The sequence below is a fragment of the Penaeus vannamei genome, chromosome 36 (assembly GCF_042767895.1).
Source record: "Penaeus vannamei isolate JL-2024 chromosome 36, ASM4276789v1, whole genome shotgun sequence".
Lineage (NCBI taxonomy): Eukaryota > Metazoa > Arthropoda > Malacostraca > Decapoda > Penaeidae > Penaeus > Penaeus vannamei.
In genome coordinates this window covers 19,822,041-19,832,040 of record NC_091584.1, presented here as the reverse complement: position 1 = coordinate 19,832,040, position 10,000 = coordinate 19,822,041, and the positions used below count along the sequence as shown (strand labels likewise).

The window sequence follows — 10,000 nt, the reverse complement described above, 5'->3', positions numbered from 1 at the left end:
AATGCGAATAGAGTAATAAAGGAATATCGATAAAATACGAAAAGTATGATTATGAATAGACGAATAAGTAACTGTAAATTACTGATAAGTTACTGGTGGATTTGTAAAAAAAAGAAAATAAAAATGTTATATGTAAATCAACTGCGGTTTTTGGCTGATACTTTTATATTTAATTGTCAGTCGGATTAATATCTTAGTTGAACTTTACCACGGCGAAAGGTCTCAGATAACATGTGTTCTGTGCTATTCGGAATTAAGTTAGATTTCAGGTTGTGTGGTTATGTATCTTAGTCGGTCTGATATTTTAATTTTTGTTGGTAACTTTTGTTTGATTGGATTTCTTTCTTTTTCGTTCCTTATTCACTTCTTTATCTTTTTTTTCTGTTTCTTCTTTATTGTTTACTACTTTCTGTTACTTCTGTTTTTTTTTCTATTTAGTCTGTGTCTAGTCTCTCTCTCTCTCTTTTTCTTTCTCTACATATCCTTTCTTTCTCAAGATACCATCAACTCTCTTCTTCCTATACTTCCTTCCCCCTACACCCAACAGACTCTCTCTCTCTTTCTCACTCCCTCCCTCCTCTTCCTGCTCGCTCTCACTCCCTCCCACCTAACCCTCCATTCACCCCTATCTCCCTCCTCCTCTTTCCTCCCTTCCCTCCCTCTTCTTCTTTTCTCCCACCTACCAATTCTCCACCCTCCTCTCCTCCTCCTTCTCTCCTTCTCTTCCTCTCTACACCCTCCATGCATCCCCTTCCTCCCTCTCCGCATACCTTCCACCTTTCCCTCTTCCTCCCTTCTTCTTCTCTCCCTCCTTCCTTCTGCTTCTCCTCTCCCTCCTTCCCTTCCTTTCCTTCCTCCCCTCTCTTCTTCACCTCCCACTTACCCTCCATGCATCCCTTCCTCCCTCCCACATACCTTCCACCTTTCCCTTCCTCCCTTCTCTTCTCTCCCTCCCTTCCTTCCTTCTCCTCTCCCCTCCTTCCCTTCCTTCCCTCCTCTTCTTTCTCCCTCCCCCTCCCTCCCACCCCCCCTCTCCCCCTTCCACGAGCTAGAGTGAGATGCTGCTGACATCTGCTCGCTCTCTCCTGAAATGGCAGCGTGCATGATGCATGAGAGAGAAAAGGTCGCTGGCAGTCAGGTGGTGATGGCGCGGGGTGGGGTGGGTGGGCGGGGGTGGATAGGAAGAGGGGGTGAGGGTAGATAGGAAGAGGGGGGGTAGATAGGAAGAGGGGATGGGGGGTAGATAGGAAGAGGGGGATGGGATGTTGGTGGGTGATGGGGAGGATGTACAGGGGTGGTATAGTGGGAGAGAGAGGAGAGAGGATGTTTGGGGTTGGGGAAGGGAGGATGGAAGGGGGGGGAGGGAGGTGCTGGGGGGAGGGAGAGGGAGAGAGGAGGAAGAGGGGGAGAGGTGATACCTCTAGAGGGAGGAGGGGAGCAGGGAGGGTGATGTTTGAGTGGAGGGTGAAGGGAGAGAACTGGGACTGGAGGGAGGGAGGGAAGGATGAGGTGTTGCTGGGAGGGAGAAAGAAAGAGGGAGGGCGGGGGTGGGGGTGGGGTAAGGGACAGGTAGAGTGGAGGAGGTGGGGAAGTGCGAGGGGGTGATGGTATATTCAGGGGGAGGGTAGGAAGAGGCGGAAGGGGGAAGAGTTGGGGGGGGGGGGGGAGGTAGTGTGTGGAGTCTGGTTTCCAATCGAATGACCTTTTCTCTAAGCATCTCTCTCGTCACTTTTCTTTCGGTTTGTCTCGTCTATCGTCTCTTCCATCTTTCTGTCTTGTTCCTCTTCTTGTTCCTCTTCTCTCTGTCTGTCTTTTTGTTTTTCTGTCTGTCTGTTTGTCTTTCTGTCTGTCACTCTCTGTCTGTCTGTTTCTCTCTCTCTCTCTGTTTGTCTGTCTGTGTCTTTCTCTATTTCCCGCTTTACTTCACGTTATGTTCGTCTTAATGATCAACACATTATTTTTTTGAGCAAGTAATTTGTCCTCTCAGTCGCCGACATTATATATGTGCATGCGCATACATATTCATATAGATAGATACGTACGTACAAACATGTACACACACATCCACACCCATACACACACACACACACACATACTCACATATGTATATATATATATATATATATATATATATTATATATATATATATATTATGTTATATCATATATTATATATATATATATATATATTATATATATATATTATGTTATATCATATCATATCTTATATATATATATATATATATATATATATATATATATATATATATATATATATATATATATATATATATATATATATGTATATATATATTATATAAATATATATGTATATATATATATATATATATATAAATATATATATATATATATATATATATATATATGCGTGTGTATGTGCGTGTGTGTGTATGTCTATTCCCCCAACCTTTATCCCCAATTCCACCATATTACCATCACCCATTATTCACCACCGCCACCATCATCATCCCACTCTTCGCAAACCACTAACCCCCGCCCCCTCCCCCCCCTCTCCCCCCCAGGACGCCAAGGAGAAATTCGCGGAGATCGGCGCCAGGGCGGAGATCCACGACGCCACCTCCAGCCAGGCCCTGTACGACCGCGTCCGCACCTCGCCCCACGCCTTCCTCGAGTGGAAGACCAACCTGCTGTTCATCATGAAGGACGAGTTCAGGGCCACGGACAGCTGTGATTTCTCGCTGGGTGAGTGGGGTGGGGGGATGGGGGGAAGGGGGTGATTTGTTTTATTTGTTTTAGCTTTTGTTGTTGTTTCTTGGTTGTTTTGGGTTTGTTGGTAGTTTTTTTGCGGTTGCATTTATGTTGGTGGATTTCTGTGTCAATATGTTGGTTGCGTATCTTTGATTTGTGTACGCACTCTCATATATATATACATATATATATATATATATATATATATATATATATATATATATATATATACATATACATATACATTTGTGTGTGTGTGTGTGTAGGTATATATATATATATATATATATATATATATATATATATATATATATATATATATATATATATATATATATATATATATATATATATATATATATATATATATATACATATATATATATATATATATATATATATATATATATATACATATACATACATACATATATATATATATAGATATATATATATATATATGTATTTATATATATATATATATATATTTATATATATATATATATGAAAATAAAACTAACCACTATGAGAATTGAGAATAAGCGTGACGTTTCGAACTCTTCTCGAATTCCTCATCAGACAAAAAACCATTTCGTTTTTTTGTCTGATGAGGAACTCGAGAAGAGTTCGAAACATCACGCTTATTTTCAATTCTCATTGTGGCTAGTTTCATTTTCATTTTTGTGTTCACGTGATTGTGTTTGTGCTTGTGTTCATATATATATATATATATATATATATATATATATATATATATATATATATATATATGTATGTATGTATGTATACACAGACACACACACACACACACACATATATATATATATACATATATATATACATATATATACATATGTGTGTATGTATATATACATATATAGGCATAGATATTTAGATATACGTTGTCCAAATGTTTATGTATGTAGATGTTAAAGGCGGAAAAAAACTATTTTCTGTTTTGGGCCGCTATAAAAAACAAAAACAAAACAATTAAGCACTGGCTTAAGCTTAATTTTTTTGCTTGTTAGTATTCAATTTCATAAACACAAGACATTATAAACCATAAAACATAAAACAGTTTAGTCCTAAGCAAAGTTCACAATCCAAGAAATCCAACAATGATTTATTTCTTTGTTTCCAATATATTTCCTATTTTCAAGTCACCTTCGGACAAAAACTTAGAAACATAAAATATACAATACCTAAAGACATGTACAAATTTACCCCTTAAAATCCAGCTATTTAATATTTCATCATGATTTATGTTCTCTCCACTTGAAAAAATAAGATAAAATACATGAAAGAAAAAGAAAAAGAAAATAAATTGCTTCATATTTAGCGAATTTTACATAATGGAAAAGTCGGCAATGAACTCTCCGAAAAGTGGCGGGTCTGAAAAAAACATGTAAACAAAAATGAAGTTATATGTTCATGGTTAGATATACTTTACAAAGGCTATTTTGATGTAAAATACATATTTGAATTATGATATAGATTAAGTGAGTTGAAGGTTCTGCATTTTGTTTATAGATTTGAACTTTGTTTTTTGTTATAGATTTGAAATTTGAAAAATGTGTTTTGTTGTTAGTTTTGTGATTTTGTGTTTTTGCTTTATTTATTAACACACGTATTATTAGTTACTTTCTCTGCTGAAGTGTAATCATATTGATAGATTTCATTTTTGTGTGTATTATGACCACCTCCTATCACTCTACTTGCTTTTCTCTACCTTTATGTTTATCAATCTGCCTCTTTTTCTCTCCCCAATGCTTCCCTCCTTTTCCCTCTCCGTCTCTCACTTTCTCTATCCACTACTCTATCTTTTTACTTTTTTACACATACGATTTTTTCATAGTTCTTTCTCTCCCTCTCTCATTCCCCCTTTTTCTCTGTCTGTCTGTTTCTCTCTCTCTTACCCCCTACCCCCCCCTCTCTCTCTTTTCCTCCCCCCTCACTCTCTCTCTCTCTATATATATACACACACACACACACACGAACACACACACCCACTCACACGCACACACACACACACATATACACACACACGTAAACACACACACACACACTCACACACACACACACACACTCATACACACACACACTCACACGCACACACACGTAAACACACACACATACACACATATATGTGTATATATATTACTCTTTCTCTCCTCTCCCGTTTTCTCTCTCTCATTCACTTTCTCCCAATTTCTCTCTGCCCGCCTCTCTCTCTTTACAGTATACATTTCCTTTTCTATTACAGGCAAAGAAGAATTCTACCATGAAAATGTCGCAATGGGAGTTCCCAAAGACAGTCCCTTTATTGGAAGATTTAACAGAGAGTAAGTACCACTTTTATGCGTTGCTGTTTGCATTTCCCGTGTGTGTGGGTCTGTGCATGTGTCTTAATTGGGCAGTTCTGTGCAGTTGTGTGTTTTTCGTGTGTGAGTGAATGAGTGTCTTATTATTTTTTGCGTGTGCAGTCAGCCCTATCTGTGAGGGTTATTTATGCAAGAGCCGTAAGAATGATACATATCTCATTATCCGTTCAAGCTGCCTGGTCAGGTAAACATATCACCTATCATATTGTATTAAGAAATAGATCAATATTCAACTCTAATCTGTACCTAATGTCAAACCTCTTTCTCAGTGCTTCATTTTAAAAGAATGTACTTTTTTCTTTTGTTTAATTTTATAGATTATTACTGCGTACTTGATTCATTTGATGATGCCATTTGATTTATATTAATGTTGATTTTGGAAATTGATGTCGTGATCTGTTTCTGAAAATGAAGTTTATAATTTGTTTATGATTTTGTTATTCTATCTTGTGATTTATGTGCTTCTGTTTATTTGATTTGTGACTGAATTCATGATGGTTTCGTATACTGAATTTTATGAATCCTTTATGATTCTATTCATAATCTATAGCATATTGACAATTTCCTTTATTCCAATCATGATTCAGATCCGATTTTATATAATGGAGTTTATCATTCATTCATGATTCTATTCATATTTCTTATGATTACTTTACGATTTAATCTATCCCACTCATGATTTATATCCTGGTTTATTGATCCCCTGATGACGTATTCTCATCTGAATTAACCCCCCCCCTAATCTTTACATCCCATTCTATTAAACCATCAACAATGTACTCTCACACCCATTAACTTCACCCACGATTTCCACTCAGTTCTATCAACCCATTAAAACCCCCACGATTTTGATTCCAACCTCAATTAATCTCCTCGACCTCCACCTCCTCCTCCTCTCCCTCAATTAATCTCCTCGACCTCCACCTCCTCCTTCTCTCCCTCAATTAATCTCCTCGACCTCCACCTCCTCTCCTTTCAATTAATTGTTTACTCCTCGACCTCCACCCCTCCTCCTCCTCTCCCTCAATTAATCTCCTCCACTCTCCTCCTCCTCTCCCTCAATTAATCTCCTCGACCTCCTCCTCCTCTCCCTCAATTAATCTCCTCGACCTCCACCTCCTCCTCCTCTCCCTCAATTAATCTCCTCGACCTCTCCTCCCTCCTCTCCCTCAATTAATCTCCCTCTGACCTCCACCTCTGCCTCTCCTCCTCTCCCCTCAATTAATCTCCTCCACGACCTCCTCCTCCTGCTCCTCCCTCAATTAATCTCCTCGACCTGCCTCCTCCTCTCTCCTCAATTAATCTCCTCGACCTCCACCTCCTCCTCCTCTGCCCTCGTCAATTAATCTCACCTCCTGACCTCCACCTCCTCCTCCTCTCCCTCTATTAATCTCCTCGACCTCCACCTCCTCCTCTCCCTCAATTAATCTCCTCTCCCTCTTCCTCCACCTCCTTTCTACCCTCAATTAATCTCCTCGACCTCCTCCTCCTCTCCCTCTATTAATCTCCTCGAACCTCCTCCTCCTCTCCTCCCTCAATTAATCTCCTCGACCTCCACCTCCTCCTCCCCTCTCCCTCAATTAATCTCCTCGACCTCCACCTCCTCCTCCTCTCCCTCAATTAATCTCCTCGACCTCCTCTACTCCTCTCCCTCTATTAATCTCCTCGACCTCCACCTCCTCCTCTCCCCACAATTAATCTCCTCGACCTCCTCCTCCTCTCCCTCAATTAATCTCCTCGACCCCCTCCTCCTCTCCCTCTATTAATCTCCTCGACCTCCTCCTCCTCTCCCTCTATTAATCTCCTCGGCCTCCCCCTCCTCCAGCTCTCCCTCAATTAATCTCCTCGGCCTCCACCTCCTCCTCCTCTCCCTCAATTAATCTTCTCGACCTCCTACTCCTGTCGCTCAATTAATCTCCTCGACCTCCACCTCCTCCTCCTCTCCCCTCAATTAATCTCCTCGACCTCCACCTCCTCCTCCTCTCCCTCAATTAATCTCCTCGACCTCCACCTCCTTTCTACCCTCCCTCCAATTAATCTCCTCGGCCTCCACCTCCTCCTCCTCTCCCTCAATTAATCTCCTCGACCTCCACCTCCTCCTCCTCTCCCTCAATTAATCTCCCTCGACCTCCTCCTCCTCCCTCCTCTCCCTCTATTAATCTCCTCGACCTCCACCTCCTCCTCCTCTCCCTCAATTAATCTCCTCGGACCTCCACCTCCTCCCTCCTCTCCCTCAATTAATCTCCTCGACCTCCACCTCCTCCTCTCTCTCCCTCAATTAATCTCCTCGACCTCCACCTCCTCCTCACTCTCCCTCTATTAATCTCTCCTCGACCTCCACCTCCTCCTCCTCTCCCTCAATTAATCTCCTCTGACCTCCACCTCCTCCTCCTCTCCCTCTATTAATCTCACTCCACCTCCACCTCCTCCTCCTCTCCCTCAATTAAAATCTCCTCGACCTCCTCCTCCTCTCCCTCAATTAATCTCCTCGACCTCCACCTCCTCCTCCTCTCCCTCTATTAATCTCCTCGACCTCCACCTCCTCCTCCTCTCCCTCAATTAATCTCCTCGACCTCCACCTCCTCCTCCTCTCCCTCTAACTTAATCTCCTCGACCTCCACCTCCTCCTCCTCTCCCCCTCAATTAATCTCCTCGACCTCCTCCTCCTCTCCCTCTATTAATCTCCTCGACCTCCACCTCCTCCTCCTCTCCCTCTATTAATCTCCTCGACCTCCACCTCCTCCTCCTCTCCCACAATTAATCTCCTCGACCTCCACCTCCTCCTCCTCTCCCTCAATTAATCTCCTCGACCTCCTCCTCCTCTCCCTCTATTAATCTCCTCGACCTCCACCTCCTCCTCCTCTCCCTCAATTAATCTCCTCGGCCTCCTCCTCCTCCTCTCCCTCAATTAATCTCCTCGACCTCCACCTCCTCCTCCTCTCCCTCAATTAATCTCCTCGACCTCCACCTCCTCCTCCTCTCCCTCAATTAATCTCCTCGACCTCCACCTCCTCCTCCTCTCCCTCAATTAATATCCTCGACCTCCACCTTCTCCTTTTCTCTCTCAATTAATCTCCTCGACCTACACCTCCTCTCCCTCAATTAATTTCCTCGACCTCCTCCTCCTCTCCCCTCTATTAATCTCCTCGACCTCCACCTCCTCCTCCTCTCCCTCTATTAATCTCCTCGAACCTCCACCTCCTCCTCCTCTCCCACAATTAATCTCCTCGACCTCCACCTCCTCCTCCTCTCCCTCAATTAATCTCCTCGACTCCTCCTCCTCTCCCTCAATTAATCTCCTCGACCTCCTCCTCCTCTCTCCCCTCAATTAATCTCCTCGACCTCCTCCTCCTCTCCCTCTATTAATCTCCTCAGACCTCCACCTCCTCCTCCTCTCCCTCAATTAATCTCTCCTCGACCTCCACCTCCTCCTCCTCTCCCTCAATTAATCTCCTCTGACCTCCACCTCCTCCTCCTACTCCCTCAATTAATCTCCTCGACCTCCTCCTTCCTCTCCCTCTATTAATCTCCTCGACCTCCACCTCCTCCTCTCCCTCATTAATCTCCTCGACCTCCTCCTCCTCTCCCTCTATTAATCTCCTCGACCTCCACCTCCTCCTCCTCTCCCTCAATTAATCTCCTCGACCCCCCCCTCCTCCTCCCCTCCCTCAATTAATCTCCTCGACCTCCTCCTCCTCTCCCTCAATTAATCTCCTCGACCTCCTCCTCCTCCTCCTCTCCCTCAATTAATCTCCTCGACCTCCTCCTCCTCTCCCTCAATTAATCTCCTCGACCTCCTCCTCCTCTCCCTCAATTAATCTCCTCGACCTCCACCTCCTCCTCCTCTCCCTCAATTAATCTCCTCGACCTCCTCCCTCCTCTCCCTCAATTAATCTCCTCGACCTCCACCTCCTCCTCTCCCTCAATTAATCTCCTCGACCTCCACCTCCTCCTCCCACTCTCCCTCAATTAATCTCCTCGACCTCCACCTCCTCCTCCTCTCCCTCAATTAATCTCCTCGACCTCCACCTCCTCCTCCTCTCCCTCTATTAATCTCCTCCTCGACCTCCACCTCCCTCCTCCTCTCCCTCAATTAATCTCCTCGACCTCCTCCTCCTCTCCCTCTATTCATTAAAAAATCTCCTCATGACCTCTTCCTCCACCTCCTTTCTACCCTCAATTAACTCGACCTCCTCCTCCTCTCCCTCAATTAATCTCCTCGACCTCCACCTCCTCCTCCTCTCCCTCAATTAATCTCCTCGACCTTCTCCTCCTCTCCCTCTATAATCTCCTCGACCTCCACCTCCTCCTCTCCCACAATTAATCTCCTCGACCTCCACCTCCTCCTCCTCTCCCTCTATAATAATCTCCTCGACCTCCTCCTCCTCCTCCTCTCCCTCAATTAATCTCCTCGACCTCCACCTCCTCCTCCTCTCCCTCAATTAATTTCCTCGACCTCCTCCTCCTCTCCCTCAATTAATCTCCTCGACCTCCACCTCCTCCTCCTCTCCCACAATTAATCTCCTCGACCTCCACCTCCTCCTCCTCTCCCTCAATTAATCTCCTCGACCTCACTCCTCCTCTCCCTCTATTAATCTCTTCTGACCCTCCACCTCCTCCTCTCCCTCTATTAATCTCCTCGACCTCCACCTCCTCCTCTCCCTCTATTAATCTCCTCTCCCTCTTCCTCCACGTCCTTTCTACCCTCAATTAATCTCCTCGACCTCCTCCTCCTCTCCCTCAATTAATCTCCTCGACCTCCACCTCCTCCCTCCTCTCCCTCTAATATTAATCTCCTCGACCTCCACCTCCTCCTCTCCCTCAAATTAATCTCCCTCTCCCTCTTCCTCCACGTCCCTTTCTACCCTCAATTAATCTCCTCCGACCCTC

At 43.8% G+C, this 10,000-nt stretch overlaps 1 protein-coding gene across 1 annotated transcript in view; it reads left to right on the top strand.

Moving 5' to 3' along the window:
- The first annotated feature begins 4,997 nt into the window (after positions 1-4,997).
- The window catches only part of LOC113809009 (ionotropic receptor 93a-like), an 8,480-nt gene continuing 3,477 nt past the window's right edge, over positions 4,998-10,000 (top strand). The window contains exon 1 of the mRNA XM_070114662.1: positions 4,998-5,071. Coding sequence (XP_069970763.1) covers positions 5,025-5,071 — 47 coding nt within the window. The 5' untranslated portion in view covers positions 4,998-5,024. The remainder of the gene's footprint in view (positions 5,072-10,000) is intronic.